The sequence below is a fragment of the Staurois parvus genome, unplaced genomic scaffold (assembly GCF_062004578.1).
Source record: "Staurois parvus isolate SC_StPar_1 unplaced genomic scaffold, SC_StPar_1.0 ptg000282l, whole genome shotgun sequence".
NCBI classification, from domain to species: Eukaryota; Metazoa; Chordata; class Amphibia; order Anura; family Ranidae; genus Staurois; species Staurois parvus.
Window position 1 is genome coordinate 8907495 of NW_028318078.1, and position 17486 is coordinate 8924980.

Here is a 17486-nt window from a genome sequence, read left to right on the forward strand (position 1 = left end):
GCGGTTTCCCCACAGTGCAGGTGCAGCAGTATACCTTTGGTTCTCATGAGTGCTATCTGCGCTGTGCCATAGACATCTAGTAGATCGGGTAGTTTTGGCATGTTTTTTGAAAGTGCTTCTAAATGCATGCAGGGGAACCCACAGCTGATCAGTGTAAAAGCAGCCTCACTGCTGCAGTGCCCTCGTTTTCTTGCATAACATTTTTAAAGAGATATTAAAGGGTAATTTTTTCTTTGTAAACAAACATTGCATACTTACCTGCTCTTTACAATGGTTTTGAACAGAGCAGCCCGATCCTCTTCTTGGGTTCCCCCTTGGCGCTCATGGCCCTACTTCCCTGCTGAGTGCCCCCATAGCAAGTGGCTCGTGCAGGCTCACTCCTGAGCCCAGCTCTGTGTGTCTGTAAGAGACACAGAGCGCAGCTCAGCCCCACCCCCAGCTCACTCCTCACTAGCTGTGATTGACTCCCGCTGCTATGTCTCAGCCAATGAAGAGAGAGAGACCCAGGAGAGACCCTGTTCTCATGCACAGCTCTTGATCGAGGTCGGGTCCGCTAAGTATTAGGGGGCCTGTAGGGGGAGCAGCACATAGGTTTTTTTACCTTCATGCATAGAATGCATGAAAGTAAAAAACCTTCAAACTTTACAACCACTTTAAGCCATATTACTGTGTAATAAACCTGGGCAATTCAAAAGGTTAGCTACAGTTACAATGTCAAAACAGTCACTGTATGTAGAGATATAGGCTGCTGCAGTGATGTGCAGATCCCGACTTTCTGAAAATCTGACTTGGGCTCCACCTCCTGCTGAATCTCAATATATGTTCAGTTCGAATTTATAGTGAATTGATCGTCAAAATTAACACACTTATTGTGTTGTCAATAGCAAAAAGTGCATGCATTCATTAAAGGCTACACTTTTACTTTTCTTTCCTGTTCTGGTATGTTCTTTTGCAAACCTCCTGCTTTATTCTCAATGTTAGCCTTGATATAAATGTTTTATAGATGAATTTTGTATTGATGGCTTATTGGTACTTTTAATTACTACATCTAAAGAAAGCCTTATATTGAATGTTGCACCAAGTCTTCGATACGTTAAGTTGCATTTCTTTTTCACACCTTTTATTGTCCTTAAATTCTTTTTCTATTACATTCAGCAAGAAAAACATTAGGAAACAACGGATGAAGATTCTGTTCAGTGCCGTTCTGGAGGCTCGAGAACCCGGTACTGGACGTCGTCTTTGTGATCTTTTCATGTTCAAGCCATCCAAAAAGGACTACCCTGACTACTATAAAATTATTCTGGAGCCTATGGACTTGAAAACAATTGAACAAAACATTCGGACAGACAAATATGCAACAGAAGAAGCCATGATGGATGACATGAAGTTAATATTTCGAAATGCCTGGCACTACAATGAAGAAGGCTCACAGGTTGTATTGCATTTTATTTTGATGAAATCATATTTGTATGGTTATGCTGAAGCATCTAAATGCACCACCATGTTGTATGTTCTTGTATATACTGTGTGCAATCTGATCAAGTGGCCTCTACTTTCCTTTATTCCCAGTTTTGTAAATTTCATACCACTAATTACTAATAGTCATGCAATAGTTTTTCTGAATTTTGACTGCGAATAAAAAGTAAGAACCATATTATGTCCATATTCTGCATTTTTAAGAAAAAGTGGTGATTATGTTGCTCATTGTCATGCAGGTTTATAATGATGCACACATCCTGGATAAAATCCTTAAAGAAAAGAGGAAGGAGCTCGGTCCTGTGCCAGATGATGAGGACATGGCATCTCCAAAACTCAAGTTAAGTAAGTGAATAGTGCTTCCTGCATTCCATTCTCATGTTTGACATTCTGTGTGTGTTACAGGTTAAAGTGTCTTGCTGTTTATCGCAGTTTGGGTGATTCAGACTGAGCATGCATTAAATCCAAATATATAGAGCTGAAATACTGTGCAAATCTTAATACATTTTCCCATAATAGTTATGCTTAGTCTTACCATTCCTTATTTTTGGGCATCTCTTATGCTCTGTCAATTTATTGGCCTCAGGGGCCAAGTAAAAGGATAGCATGGCCAAACTCGACTTTCAGAGCAAAATTAGAGATTTGCATAGAACATTGACAGTCTATATCTTTGTATCAGTTGATTACTTTGACTGGTGGTTTTCACTGAACAATAATCCTGGCTTATGATTTGCCCAGGTTGTTGACAGGTTTACTTTAATATACTTTACGCTGGCTAGTGGTTATTTTTTTATTTATTTATGTCTAAATACCTAAAGTATTTAGACAGAAATAAACAATGCATCCATTTCCTAATTTATTTGTATTTTATTTCTGTAATGTGGGGGTCCACACCTTTAAAATCCCCTTCACAATACCAGAACCCCACAGAAAACGTTTGTCTTTTGCTCATTAATTAGAGAAGGGGTCTCTAGGCTTTTCAGTATGAGGGCCACATTGTATATTTTACTAATATTTGTCCCCATTGGAGACGCCCCCCTTACATTAGGGTCCCCATCAGAGACCAATTTTTTTCATCAGGTTCTCCATCAGAGTCTCCCCTTACATCAGTAGCGGAAACCATAGGCAACCTTTACTGACCTTAATCCTCAATCAGTGGACATTGAGGATACATCACTGACCCAAGCTGGTGGCTGGATAAAATCTTGTAGCAGGCTGGATGTGACCTACGGCCATAGTTTGCAGAACCTAGCACTAGAGGATGAAGTAAGGTATAATGCCCGTAGCTGTTCTTCAAGAGGTTGATCACAAATATAAATGTGCTCCATCCCTAAGGTCGGTAACATTTATCCAGTCTCTGGCTCCTCTGTACAAGGCCAGACTCACATTTGTGCTTTGTGATAATGCATGTATGTTAACACAGGTTAAGTTAAGACTTATGAGTAATGACTGAAAAAACAAGGTCACTTGCACAAGCAGAGGGAATTGAAAGGTTTCCGCTGAGGTAATTAGGTCACTATGTACAGGCTCCTGCATCGTGAGGGCCCTGGCAAAAACTCAAATTATACCGGTAAGATTAGATCTCCCTGGAAGACCTGTAGTATATGTTTAGGCAAATGAAGCTGATGGCTGTTGAAGTATTAATAGTGAAGCTTTACTTTCCTCAGGAAGTTAAAAAATTTGTCTTCTTTCTAGGTAGAAAAAGTGGAATCTCTCCTAAGAAAGCCAAGTATTTGAGTCCTATGCAGCAAAAGCTGAATGAGGTGTATGAAGCGGTAAAGAATTACACTGATAAACGTGGCAGACGTCTCAGCGCCATCTTTTTGCGGCTTCCATCTCGCTCTGAGCTCCCTGACTACTATGTAACTATAAAAAAGCCAGTCGATATGGAAAAGATCAGGAGTCACATAATGGCCAATAAGTACCAGGACATTGATGCTATGTGTGAGGACTTTGTGATTATGTTTAATAACGCATGCACTTATAATGAACCAGAGTCCTTAATTTACAAGGATGCCTTGGTCCTACATAAAGTATTGTTGGAAACCAGAAGAGACATTGAAGGGGATGAGGACTCCCATGTGCCCAATGTGACACTGCTAATCCAGGAGCTTATTCACAACCTTTTTGTGTCTATGATGAGTCATCAGGATGATGAAGGAAGATGTTATAGTGACTCTCTTGCTGAAATCCCTGCTGTTGACCCCAGGTTTCCAAAGCGCCCCCCATTGACTTTTGAAATAATCCGAAAAAATGTAGAAAACAACCGGTATCGACGGCTTGACTTGTTTCAGGAGCACATGTTTGAGGTACTGGAAAGAGCTCGACGGATGAACAGGTAGGTAACTTTAAGCAGAAGTGTTGAGTACAGTAATTCTTGACACGTCAGTGCTCTGCATTCACAGAGAAGCTAGCCATAAGATGTACGCGTGCAATGACCGCTGTGCAACTCAGACTGGATAGTTATGGTGATGCTACCCTCTTCAGATCAGGGAATCTTGAACTGTACAAACAACAAAAAATAATTCAATAGGAATTTGCGCCCCTTTATCTACAGCACTTTATTAAGAGAGGATACAAAATGTACTCACAAACCAAAATTGAGTGGTAGCATATCATAAATGCAGAAACCAGACGTCCGCCCTCCAACCTCTTTGGACCAAGCGAATGACAACCAGGCAACCCTTTTCCACAAGTCCTTGCTCTGAAGAAGGGGCCAGTCCCCCATAACGTGTCAGATGGTTCTGTCATCCGTTTTGTCCTATGAAGTTGGAGGGTGGACTTTTGGTTTCTAAAATTATGATATCATGCCATTCAATTTCGGTTTGTGAGTATAATTTGTATCTTTTATCATAAATAAAGTGCTATAGATAATGCACTAGGCGTTAGCGCCCTTTTGTTTTTTGTTATTAGAAGAGTTGAGTAGGAAAGCTCTGTATTGGTATTAACTTTTTTAATCTATTTATTTTTTTAATCTTACCCTCCCCTTGTATATGCAAACTTTTATGTGTGTGTTTTATATTTTTTGGTCCCTGTGATGTCATCACAGTGGCTGAAGAACTCTTCTCAGTGCCATAGTTGGAGGGATCCAATAAGATGCTTTGCTCTTTCCTGGAGACAAAGGGTACCCACAGAACCATGCTAGCTATTCACCTTGGGCAATGTGGACAGCTCTATGCTGTCAGTCACAGTGCCTGCAGGTGGAACTGGGCGCATCCTGCTGCTGATTGGCAGTGGGAAGGGGAGTTATCTGTGCAACAACCCAGCCCTGTAGTGCTAGTAGCTGCATAGGGTGAGGATGCTGCAGTGATTTCACTGCAGGGAAATTAATATTTTCATTCTTTTGTTGTAAAGGTCACCAGGCATTTATTTGATTATACTTTTTTTTAATAAAATAATTATTAAATATACACTTTGGTTTATTTTGTAAACATTTTTAGCATAATATTTTTTCAGTTTGCCTATAGTTTTTCTTTTTATATTTTAGTTATCTCAGAATTAAGCTTTAAGCTGGCCCTGGATGGATCAAAATTTAGATGGTTCAGCAGGGACTGGTGGAAATTTGATCCATCTATGGCTGATCTCGTTCCAGAGATGTCGGTCTAATGGATGACTGACTTCCTTTGAACCTGCTTGCTGGAAAAATTTTCTTTGATCAGTGCTGCACCCAATCAGTGTATTCTGACAATGGAGATGTCCCTGCTGTTAGAATACAACAACACAGCAGGGAGGATTCTTCCAGCCATGTCACTTGTGTGGATGGGGAAACCCATTCAGTTTTTATCAATCAGAATTCTGAATGAGTGAAAAAACTAATGCATGTATGGCCAGCCTTAGCTATTTCCAAAAGCAACTAGATACCTTCTTACTGCTTTTTTAAAAAGCTGGTTCCTCTGAGCAGCCGCCTTCCTTTGTCCAGTTTATCCATCTCTGTCTAACTTGAAATTGCAAGTCTCAATACAGTTTGGCAACTTCTGATTGGCACAGCAGCTGGATGGACACAGTGTGAAATACACGTTAATAGAACTGCCCACACATGAAAAGCCAGGCCCACCTTTCCATAGATGTGCAAGTGTTTAGGGATTAAGAAGGTAGGGGCTACACTGTATATAGAGGATAATTTGTCTGTATCAGTAAAGAGAGATCTGTGTTTATAATATAGGGAGGATAAGCAGGCATCTGCATAAGCTGGATAAACTGCAGAAAAATACTAGAGGCCTTATGATGCTAATGTGTAGCCCTGCTGAGTAAAAGGACAGGAGGCACCTACTCACCTGTCATGCATAGCCGCAGAATGTCTAGTGTCATTGATTATAGCAAAGGATAAACAGTGGAGTCTCCTACATCTAGAGTCTTTAAGGGGAAAGTAGGTGAAATGCCTTATTCCCCTGCATAAGTGAACTGCTCATTATGCTAGGATAGAATTGAAGTTATAAATACATTTATGAGAACTGCTTTGAAATAAAAGCAATTATCTTGGGACTGTCTGTTATATTACTGGTAGATACTTCTTGGTGTATGCTGGGGGAGGATGGGAATAGCAGAACCAGGATTTCTGCAACATCTGTTTGTTTTCTAAATGTCCTTATTTTCTTTAAGAACGGACTCTGAAATCTATGAGGATTCTGTGGAGCTTCAGCAGTTCTTTATAAAGATCAGAGATGAGCTTTGCAAGAATGGGGAAATCCTTCTGTCACCTGCTCTGAGCTACACCACTAAACATCTCCACAATGATGTTGAGAAGGAGAAAAAGGAAAAGCTGCCTAAAGAATTTGAAGAAGACAAGGCCAAACGGGAAGAGGAAAAGAAAGGTATATTTGATTTGGCTCTATTCTTGACATCTGTTATCTACTGATATCATTATTAGCTGTGCTATACACTGAATTTGAAAAAAGTTCCTGCACTATTTTTTGCAATTTCATGTGCGACTTGCATTGACATCTGTATATGAAGACACACAGATGCCAGCAAGCCTCACATGAAGTCACACTGATTGACAGCTTTGAAACTGCGCTGAAGTAGCGCAGTTTCAAAGCCCGTTTCGGTGTGAACCAGGGCTAAAACAGGAGATTTCCTTTTACTTTCTGTCCTGGAAATGCAGCAGGAAGTGAAACAAAATCTCTGTAAAGTGAAAAGAATTCCCCTTCTGGACAGTTGCTCCCACATATTGCTCTGGTTGCAAATCTGAACTGTTCAGTTTCCGTTTACTCTCTGTCTAAAGAACAGTGGTCAACAGGACAAATTTAGTAGATGAATCTACCCAGTAGGAACACAGACAAAGGTTCTTATCCATCTCTATTTTATCCAAAAAAAATATTATTGTACAGGATATATATATATATATATATATATATATATATATATATATAGCGCCAACAGTTTGCGCAGCGCTTTACAATATAAAGGAGACAGTACAATTACAATACATTTCAGTACAGAAGGAATATGAGGGCCCTTCTTGTGGCGCTTACAATCTAAAGGAAGGGGGAGGTGATACAAAAGGTGATAGCTGCAGGGGATGATCTGGTGGAGGTGATTCGAGTACAGTTCTTAGGTGGAGGTGGGGTAGGCTTCCCTGAAGAAGTGAGTTTTCAAAGATCGACTAAAGGCAGACAGGGTGGGGGCTGACCGGACATACTGTGGTAGGGAGTTCCAGAGGATGGGAGAGGCTCTGGAGAAGTCCTGGAGGCGAGCGTAGGAGGAGGTGATGAGGGAGCTAGAGAGGAAGATATCTTGGGAGAGATATCAAAACTAGAAAAAATCTGGCTATATACACGTGTTAAGTTTTAATCAGGAGGCATTTTCTAAATGTAACTTGGAAGAAAACACACAGACATCTTAAACTTAAAAGTGAACCTGTGGCTATATTAAAGTTTTGTGTCACAGGATTAGCTGATTGGAAGGAAGTACTGTACTACATAGGACTGTTCAGGAAGGTAAAACTGGCATTTTTTGTGGTAGGTCAAAAAACTGGATGTACTTATTGTGATAGACAGAAAAATGGTTCTGAGCCACCAAAACCTCCCTAGAAAAAACAACAAATATGTGCTTCCTGGGAAAAAGAGCTGATAATAAGGTATACTTTTTCCTCTAAGAATTGATTCAGCTGGACGTCTGATCTTCAAAGGAATTGGAAGCAGTGTTTGAAGGCCTCTAAGTTTTAAGGATTATTATTTGCTACTATCCACAAAATTCCTTAGGGAACCTTAATGATCCTGTCTTACAGTTTAACTAAGTTTGTCCCAGTGATATTGTAATGCAAGCCTTTTTTTTGTGGCTTCAGTCAGCGGCCATCTTTTTGTGGACTGTGCTTACAGCTTACTTGGAGTGACCCCTGCTGGCGGCCTCCCTTTTAAGGCCCTTATAGTAAGACCCTGGCGAACCTGCCTTGCGGGGCCTTAGACAATGGCCCCCCATGCTTGGCCTCAGACTGCGACCTCCTTTACAGGGCCTTATCTGGCTGCTTCCCTTGTGGGGCCACAGCCGGCGCCCACCCTTTGCGGGACCTTAGTCGGCGCCCACCCTTTGCGGGACCTTGGCCGGCGGCCTCCTTTGCGGGACCTTGGCCGGCGGCCTCCTTTGCGGGACCCTAGACGGCGGCCTCCTTTGCGCGACCTTAGACGGCGGCCTCCTTTGCGCGACCTTAGACGGCGGCCTCCTTTGCGGGACCTTAGACGGCGGCCTCCTTTGCGGGACCTTAGACGGCGGCCTCCTTTGCGGGACCCTAGACGGCGGCCTCCTTTGCGCGACCTTAGACGGCGGCCTCCTTTGCGCGACCTTAGACGGCGGCCTCCTTTGCGGGACCTTAGACGGCGGCCTCCTTTGCGGGACCTTAGACGGCGGCCTCCTTTGCGGGACCTTAGACGGCGGCCTCCTTTGCGGGACCTTAGACGGCGGCCTCCTTTGCGGGACCTTAGCCGGCGGCCTCCTTTGCGGGACCTTAGCCGGCGGCCTCCTTTGCGGGACCTTAGCCGGCGGCCTCCTTTGCGGGACCTTAGCCGGCGGCCTCCTTTGCGGGACCTTAGCCGGCGGCCTCCTTTGCGGGACCTTAGCCGGCGGCCTCCTTTGCGGGACCTTAGCCGGCGGCTTCCCTTGCGGGACCTTAGCCGGTGGCCTCCTTTGGGGGACCTTAGCCGGCGGCCTCCTTTGGGGGACCTTAGCCGGCGGCCTCCTTTGCGGGACCTTAGCCGGCGGCCTCCTTTGCGGGACCTTAGCCGGCGGCCTCCTTTGCGGGACCTTAGCCGGCGGCCTCCTTTGCGGGACCTTAGCCGGCGGCCTCCTTTGCGGGACCTTAGCCGGCGGCCTTCTTAGGGGGACCTTAGACGGCGGCCTCCTTTGGGGGACCTTAGACGGCGGGCTCCTTTGCGGGACCTTAGACGGCGGCCTCCTTTGCGGGAACTTAGCCGGCGGCTTCCTTTGCGGGACCTTAGCCGGCGGCTTCCTTTGCGGGACCTTAGCCGGCGGCTTCCTTAGGGGGACCTTAGCCGGCGGCTTCCTTAGGGGGACCTTAGCCGGCGGCTTCCTTAGGGGGACATTAGCCGGCGGCCTCATTTGGGGGACCTTAGACGGCGGCCTCCTTTGCGGGACCTTAGCCGGCGGCTTGCTTAGGGGGACCTTAGCCGGCGGCTTCCTTTGCGGGACCTTAGCCGGCTGCTTCCTTTGCGGGACCTTAGCCGGCGGCTTCCTTAGGGGGACCTTAGCCGGCAGCTTCCTTTGCGGGACCTTAGCCGGCAGCTTCCTTTGCGGGACCTTTGTCGGCTGCTTCCTTTGCGGGACCTTTGCCGGCGGCTTCCTTGCGGGACCTTAGCCGGCGGCTTCATTTTGCGGGGCCTCAGCTGGCAGTCCCTTTCGCATGTCAGCATCTTCTGGGTATGTCAGCCAGCAGCCATATCGGGCACTTCTCCCTCCAAGCCTGCAGACATGCCTTTCTTGGAGTGTAGGTTGGCCTCTACCTCGTTTTCCAGGTGGCATATTACCGTTGGATTGTGGATCGCCAGATTCCGAAGTATTGGGCCACATAAACACAGTTCTTCCTTTCCACTAGGCTGGTTCCTGCCTTTCGTGACCCCTTGGCTGGGGCCATGCGTTCCTGGGCCTACAACTTCACCTCTGCATACAAGTTTGCCCCAGCCATCTATAGGGTTGGGGGTTGTCCTTGCTGGTTTACAGGCCTATGGACCTCTCCTTTTCTCACCTTGTAGGTCCACGAACTGCTTGGGTCCAGCTGCAAATAAAACTTTTATTTTTTATCCACCGGAGAAATTCCTTCCCTCTGATTCCCATCTTTCGTTATTGCACCTTCCGCTGCATCTGCCTCATTGCAGGTATTTGTCCCTGTAACCAAGCCGGCACGGACCTGATATTTTTCTCCTCTATGTTCATGGTCCCAACAATGGAGAGGTTTACCTGGTCCAGGACCTGTAGGACCAGAATTGCTTTGTGCTGGTTCAGTGGATCAAGTTGGAATCCATTGCTTCTCCTCTCCGGGTTTCTTTCTCTAGCAATCATAGCTATCCAGTATGCAACCCTGCACTTTCCCATGTGTGAGGAACACGGGTTGGGTCACACTATAAATTTGTGGTGCTTCCCTTCAGGCTGGCTTTGTTTTACTGGGTGTTCTTCAAGGTGCTGGCTCTCGTCCTGGTGTTAATGAGACAATGGGGGATTGCTGTGCCTAGTTGCTTGGCCGACCTGCTTTTGAAGGTGGACTTTCAGGTCGTGCTGACGGACATTGTGGGGAGACGCGAGGCACTCCCTGCAGGGCTTAGAATGGCTCCAGTACCTCCCAGAAGTCTGCTTTGACCAGGAGACTAGAGTATCTGGGCCTTATTTTTGTCTCAGAGCAGGCCAATGCATTGCAGACAAGCTCCTGCGGCTTTGGACCGTGCTCCTATTACTTTTGCCTCGTGAATGCCCCTCCCAGTGGTCTTGCATCTGGACTCTGGGTTCTATGGTATCTACCTTCCAGGCGGTCATGTGTGCGCAGTTCCATGCGAGAACTCTGCAGGGGAAATCCTGTCCAAATGGAACGTATCTATAGGATCCCTAGCCGACCATATTCATCTGGAGCAATTAACGAGAGCCTTCCTCCTTTGATTCTGGTCCCCTGTCCTGCATGCCAGGTGGTAATTCGTCCCCTTCCTCTGACCAGTTGTAGCACAGATGCCAGCCTGTCTGGCTGGGGAGGACCCTGAGTTTGAGAGCAGAATATGGCCATTGGACACTGGAGGAGGCTTGGTTTCTTATCAATGTCCTGGAGCTGCAAACATTTTGGTTATCTGGACTACCCATCTCCGCAGGCTCCCGGTCAGGATGCAGTCAGACAATGCTGTTTTTCCATGGAATCCAGCAGACGCTTGTTCAGGCTTACGCCATTAACGGATGGGCTCCTCCCATCCCCGTTACGATGCGCTCCACTAGGGAGATGGTGTCTCCTGTGCTTTCTGGCATCTGTGTCTCTGGTTTGCGAGGTGGCTACCGGATTGTCTGTGCACACTTTGCGGAAATTTTACAATGTTGATGGGTTTGCATCTTCGGCTGCTTGTTTTGTCCTCAAGGCTTGCAGTTTTAAGAATCCTTGTATGCCCCTTTAGGGGTTGTTTGGGTGGTTGGCGTGTTTGCCTGGTTGCTCCAGTTTATTTTTTTGTTTTGTTTTCCCACCCCTCATTGAGACACTGCTTTGGAACATCCCTATGATCAAGATTCAGAAGAGCTGTGTCCGTCAGTAAATGTAAGCGAAAACAGGATTTTTTTTTTTCCTCCCCTCCCCGTAAAATTTCTTTCTCTGAGTTCACTGATGGACACAGCACCCACCCCTCTATTGGAATTTATACTTTGAGATTGAACTGCTTTGTTACCGACTGGAATGCCTATGGCAGAAAGGGGGGTTTTATACCAGAAGGGACTGCCCATAGGCGGTGCTGAGTACTTTTCTGCCGAATGTGTCCTGTCAGTCAATGAACTCAGAGAGAGGGGATTTTATGGTAGCAAAAAATCCATTTTTTTTTTTACTTGTGTTTTGTTATGCAAAGATAAGAGTGTAGATCCCACGTCTTTGCCATTGTGTAAAAGTGTTAATAAGATGTTTTTTTTTTCTTTACTATATCTTAAATCAGAAGCTGAAAAAACTGAAGATCATGGAGGAGTTTCTGGCCAGTCTGGATTACAACGCACCTACAGCCAGGACTGCAGCTTTAAGAACAGCATGTATCGTGTGGGAGACTATGTGTATGTAGAGCCTGCTGAGCCCAACCTTCAGCCACATATTGTTTGCATAGAGCGCCTTTGGGAGGACAATGCTGGTGAGTTCTTTCATTGGTTATTAACCCCTTAAGGAATATCTGTCCCAGATGGGCTTATGCAGGAAACTAAACATTTAGTCTTAAAGCATAAGCTTACAGTCGACACATAAACCACACCCCCAGGCACTTCTTAACATTCCTAACCATTGCAAAAGTCCTGTAGGTTTTAAAGGGTTCCCATCTATCCTGTCCCTTACAGGGATACAGGGTACTCAGGACCACATTCTAGTTTAATAAATGACCAGTATGTATATTCAAAGCTGAACTCCAGAAAACTTTAAAACGATCATTTGCAGTGTGGCTGCGTCTGCACTGCAAGGATTAATTGCTCATTTAGGTGTAGGGAACACAGAAAAAAAGATTTACTTCCCAGATCCTACGTGCTGCTATACCAGCTCTCCGCATTCTCCACCCCCCCTGCACTCTTTAGTGTCCAAGGTCCTGACGTCATGAAGACCAATGTGAGGTCCATAGCCCTGCTTTGGACATGATGATGCCAAGGGACAGTCCACCACTGGAGTGTGGGGGAGCACTATCTGTCCAGGGGAGGAAAGAGTCAGGTAATTTAAATGTGCTTCTCTTCTCCCCTAGACTAAACAAGCAGGGAACCTTTGCAGTTCGGTTGCAGTGCCACTGCAAGGGATACGTTTAAAGTTTCCCAGAGTTTGGCTTTAATGATTCAGCTTACATCATGATTATTGATTTAGAGACTTTTTTTTTTAGATTTCTTACACATTACAATGTCATAGCATTAAATTGTATTAAGCATTTTGTAAAGATGATTTTTTTTTGTTTGTACTTGGGAGCTGTACTCATCTGTCAACTGGACTGATTTTATGCTGTATAAGTTAAAAACTGATTGGAGCCTTGGCATTTTGTTGCAGGTGATAAATGGTTGTATGGCTGCTGGTTTTACCGACCCAAGGAAACCTTTCATCTCGCGACTCGGAAATTTTTGGAGAAGGAGGTCTTCAAGAGTGACTACTATAACAAAGTCCCTGTAAATAAAATTCTTGGCAAATGTGTTGTCATGTTTGTAAAGGTAAGAAAAATCTAGTTAAGGGTTCTTGCATGGCAAGACCACTTACTGTTATCTCATATATATATTCTTATTATTATAGCCAAATGTACCACCCTAACTCCTCCCACAGTTTTTACACTACAAAGACAGTAATATACCGAAACGTGCGAATTGTTCCCGATTGGTGTGCTATTACTTTGTGAAACATTTTGCCGAATGGTTCATGAAATATCGGCGTTTTTGTGGTGAAATTGGTCCCATAGGAATGAATGGCGAAATGTTCAAAACTAGAGTGGGAGCTGACAAAAGCTAGAGTATGAGCTAAAAAATCAGGACATGATTTCTAAACTGCCATCACTCCCTCATTTTCAAGTCCACCTACACAAATCGTATATCAAAACGTTCAGCTATCCCTGCTGCCACTAAAAATGTCCAAGGCTAAGCCATAGTCCTGATAGTTTTCACAATATGACCATTTGTTTGCAACTCACGCCGCCCATTGACATTCATTGAAACTCCACTCTAGCCACCTCAAATTTGAAGGGCAATTTCTAAACTGCAACTGTGCCTTCATTTTTAATATTTCAGAGACATACTATGCATCAAAATGTAGGTATGCATTTGTCACTCTATCAAGCTTGCCATGTGCACTTTTTAAATTTGATCAGTCAATTGGTTAGTGTAATGTTTACTATCTTTACTCACTCCAAACAATCCACACAGTTACTCTGCCCACTCCATAAAGTTACTGTGCCCACTCCATAAAGTTACTGTGCCCATTCCATAAAGTTACTGTGCCCACTCCATAAAGTTACTCTGCCCAGTCCAACCTTTTCACAGTTACTCCAGACCACACAACAGATACTCAAACCACTCCACCCAGTTACTCCGCCCACTCCAGTTGTAGACTACTGGTGGAGGCAAGAACACTTCACACAATTTCCCCAGAAATTGTAGCTTTTCTAGTTTATCTAGTGTAATGCTATTTAATGACGCTAAAAGCACTGAGGATAAGAGAAACCTGTAGGCGGGCAGTACATTCTAACAATGCTAGTTCCCTGGCTATCATGCCTTTCTTCTGGCTTTCGTGCTTTCTGAGTCCCTGTCCCTAAATAAATATGTAAAGCAGGAGTGTTGGTGTGCTGCATAGTTTTTTTTAAGTCTGGCTAATTTTTTTATTTGTTTTGCTAATCCTTTTGCAGGAATATTTTAAACTGTGTCCTGAAAACTTCAGAGATGAAGATGTGTATGTGTGCGAGTCTCGGTATTCCGCCAAAGCCAAAGCGTTCAAAAAGATTAAGCTTTGGACAATGCCCATCAGTTCAGTTCGGTTTAAGCCCCGAGATTTGCCTCTGCCTGTGGTGCGAGTGGCTTCTGTGTTTGCACTTAAAAATAAAGAGGAAGAAGAGCCACCAGCTGAGAGCACAGAAGAAATGAAGGAGGAGGACAATACTATCTGCTTGGAGAAGGTATGTTTCTTATACCACAGCTGTTTGTACAGTGTGTTAGCTGTTGGTTAGTGTTTTATTAAACACATACCATTTTATAAAATATACAAAAATATCATATTTTTTTCATGTGTGTTTTCTGTCAAGTTTTTTACTGCTGACTTTTGTCTATGCGTGGGGGATCTCCTTTGGAACTGGTCACCAGGACAGAAAGTGATAGGATTTCACTTTCATGCACATAGCAAAGAAAATACCTTAGTTCCATAGAGTAACCACTTGCCCTCCAGAGGATTTACCCCCCCTTCCTGAACAGGCCATTTTGTGCATTAAGGCGCTGCGTTACTTTAACTGACAATTGCTCAGTCATGCAGTGCTGTATTCAAATGAAGTTTACGTCCTTTTTTTCCCACGAATAGAGATTTTTCGGTGGTATTTCATCGCCTGTGTATTTTTTTTCATTTGGTGGTACTTTGTAGAAAAAAAAAGCGCAACAATTTTGAGAAAAAAATATATATTTTTGACTTTTTGCTATTAAACATGTCCAGTAAAAAAATTTTAAAAAATCAAATTTCGTCATGAATTTAGGTAAAAATGTATTCTGCTACACAGCTAAATGGTTAGCACTTCTGCCTGGCAGTACTAGGGTCGTTGGTTCAAATCCCAACCACAGCACCATCTGCCTGGAGTTTGCATGTTCTCCCTGTGCCTGCGTGGGTTTCCTCTAGGTACTCCGGTTTCCTCCCACACTCCAAAAATATTCTGGCAGGTTAATTGGATCCTGTCTAAATTGGCCCTAATATGTGTATGTATGAATGTAGGTTAGGGACCTTAGATTGTACACCCCTTGAGGGTTAGGGACTGATGTGAATGTACAATATATATGTAATAAAAAAAAACAATATTGGTGAAGCGCTTCACATGAAAAATTAAATAAGTAGGTGCAATGATATAAAAATACATGTAAAGTGACCACACTGTTTTGAAAGGTATTGATAACTAGTACTAAATGATCCCCCCAAAAAATATATAAGTGCTGAATTGCAAAACAGGTCATGCATTTGCTGACTAGATCGTGCCAAAATACAATATATGCACAGTAAACATAATACACAATAACTTTGCACACTCTAACTGAAAGTGACAGGTGCTCAGTATGAGTATGAATTTTGGTTAAAAGTAAAATCCACAATAAAGTGCAATAACAAAGTGCTTGACATTTCATGTGCAAACAAACACCGCGATCCAAAATCGTAATCCAAAAGCGGCTAAAGTGCTTCCTCACCTTAACCATGCGACCCCTAAGGGCCACAATGCTTTAGGTAATATAGCTCCACCAGACTGGGGATCTCTGTAATAATACTCCTGTAGTACCACTCGATCACCTCTGCCAGGTCACTTATGCCCTCAGATGGTAATACCCCCCCTGATAATCACAAGGCCATAGAGAGGTAGACAAAGAGAGCCTCCATAGTGAAATGCCGTTTATTCCATATAGCAGATGAAAACAAGCCAAAAGAGAACACTCACAGTATAGCAGATCTCATACAGCTGGGTCTTCCATGTGCTGTGGGTGTACTGCAAGGTGCTGGGTGTTCAAAGATGGCATCTGCTGAAAGTGCGTAACCGGAAGTACGTCACCGCGCTCTACGCGCTACTCCACGATATCACGTGGCTTCATCAGGATAGCGCGATTGGTGGATTCCTGTACTATTTATAAGGCCTTCTGTAATGAGACTGCCCTATTAGGGCGGTCACTGATCCTCCATTTTCTTGTAGCCCTATACTTCCTCCGGCGGCCATTTTCCCTAGTATGTAAGAACTTACACTGGCTTCATATCCAAGCCAGGTGTATATTCCCAGGACGATGATTACAACAACGTCCATCGGAGATTTATATGTATATAAATATGTAAAGCACTGCGTAAATTGACGGCGCTATAGAAGTACCTGAAATAAATAAAAAATAAAAATGTCTTTGCTAACAAAACAAAAATCACAATACGTGTAAATTAATTGGTTTATGTGAAAGTTATAGCGTTTACAAATGACGGTTTATATACGTGATTTTGCACACCCCCTGCCGCCCTGTAGCAGTACATCTGCTATAGGGCAGCGGGTAATGGAGGGTTAAAGGAGACATATAGCCAAAGCTTTTTTGGCTGTACTTTTATGGATCACAGGAGTGCAGTTCGTTCTGCATTCCTGGGACTCGTTTGCAGTCGTCACAGAGCTCCTGTGTTCAGGATCCACCCAGAAGCCTGGACTGGCAGCTGGCTCGGCCTCTCAGATGCAACGCTGGGAGACTTGGCCAGCTGCTCCCTCCCCGTCACAGCCTAGCGCTCCAGTGAGCACTGGACAGGCAGAGCAGAAACTGAAAGTCATAGGTGTCTGCTCAGAGTGCAGCAGAGAACTGAGCGATCTTTGACCATTCAGTTCTCAGTGCAGAGCCGGCGGGGGGCATATGCAGCATTGGATAAATGGATGAGTATAAATGTTTTTTTTTTTTGTTTTGTTTTGTTTTGTTTTTTTCCCCATACTTCTCTTTTACCACTTCTTTTTTCACTTTTATTTGTTGTCCTTGGGTTAAAAACGTTTTGTTTTATCAGGAAAAAGAAGATGTTCCAGTTGACATGCCTAATGGGGAACCTGGATGCCATTACTATGAGCAACTTCGTTACAATGACATGTGGTTAAAAGTTGGGGACTGTGTGTTTATCAAGTCTCATGGTCTTGTTAGGCCAAGAGTGGGCAGGTAAGAACTTCTTAACCCTTATAGAGATTTCAGTGTTAGCCAATACAAGTTAAGGAGCCTCTGTGACCAAGCCCCGGAGGGCGGGCCAGAATGGTGGATGAGGCCATTCCTCAACATTGGACTCCTGGGGTCGGTTGAGCAGCTTCCATCCCTTCACTTGTATTTTCTGACACTGGAATTGCTCAGACTCATGCTCCCCTCTTCTTACTTGCCGGTGAGGTGATCTTTTTCCTTCCATCCATAGCTTGGAGCGGTGCCATAAGGTATACTTTTCCTTATAGAGATTTATTTCAAATATTTAGGATAAATTAGGACTTCAATTGTATTCTGTAATGTTCTTGAAGGAGAAATATCATACCTAAAAAAAAAAAAAAAAAAAAAAAACATGTTTTGGCCACAAATAAAAGATTCTTGCATCGAGTATTCGGGTCAGTACCTAAAATGACAGTTTACCTCTATTGCTCATATAGCACATCAGTATAAACCAA

The 17486-nt window shown here is 44.0% G+C and overlaps 1 protein-coding gene across 8 annotated transcripts in view; it reads left to right on the top strand.

Moving 5' to 3' along the window:
* The window catches only part of PBRM1 (polybromo 1), a 149182-nt gene that overhangs the window by 76791 nt on the left and 54905 nt on the right, over positions 1-17486 (top strand). For 5 of the 8 annotated variants that reach the window (XM_089681922.1, XM_089681917.1, XM_089681918.1 and 2 more), the window contains exons 14-21: positions 1156-1432; positions 1716-1821; positions 3172-3814; positions 6076-6287; positions 11592-11777; positions 12662-12819; positions 14001-14267; positions 16853-16998. In XM_089681922.1, the coding sequence (XP_089538048.1) occupies positions 1156-1432; positions 1716-1821; positions 3172-3814; positions 6076-6287; positions 11592-11777; positions 12662-12819; positions 14001-14267; positions 16853-16998 (1995 nt within the window). The remainder of the gene's footprint in view (positions 1-1155; positions 1433-1715; positions 1822-3171; positions 3815-6075; positions 6288-11591; positions 11778-12661; positions 12820-14000; positions 14268-16852; positions 16999-17486) is intronic. The other 3 variants (XM_089681916.1, XM_089681919.1, XM_089681921.1) reach the window with 1 other exon arrangement.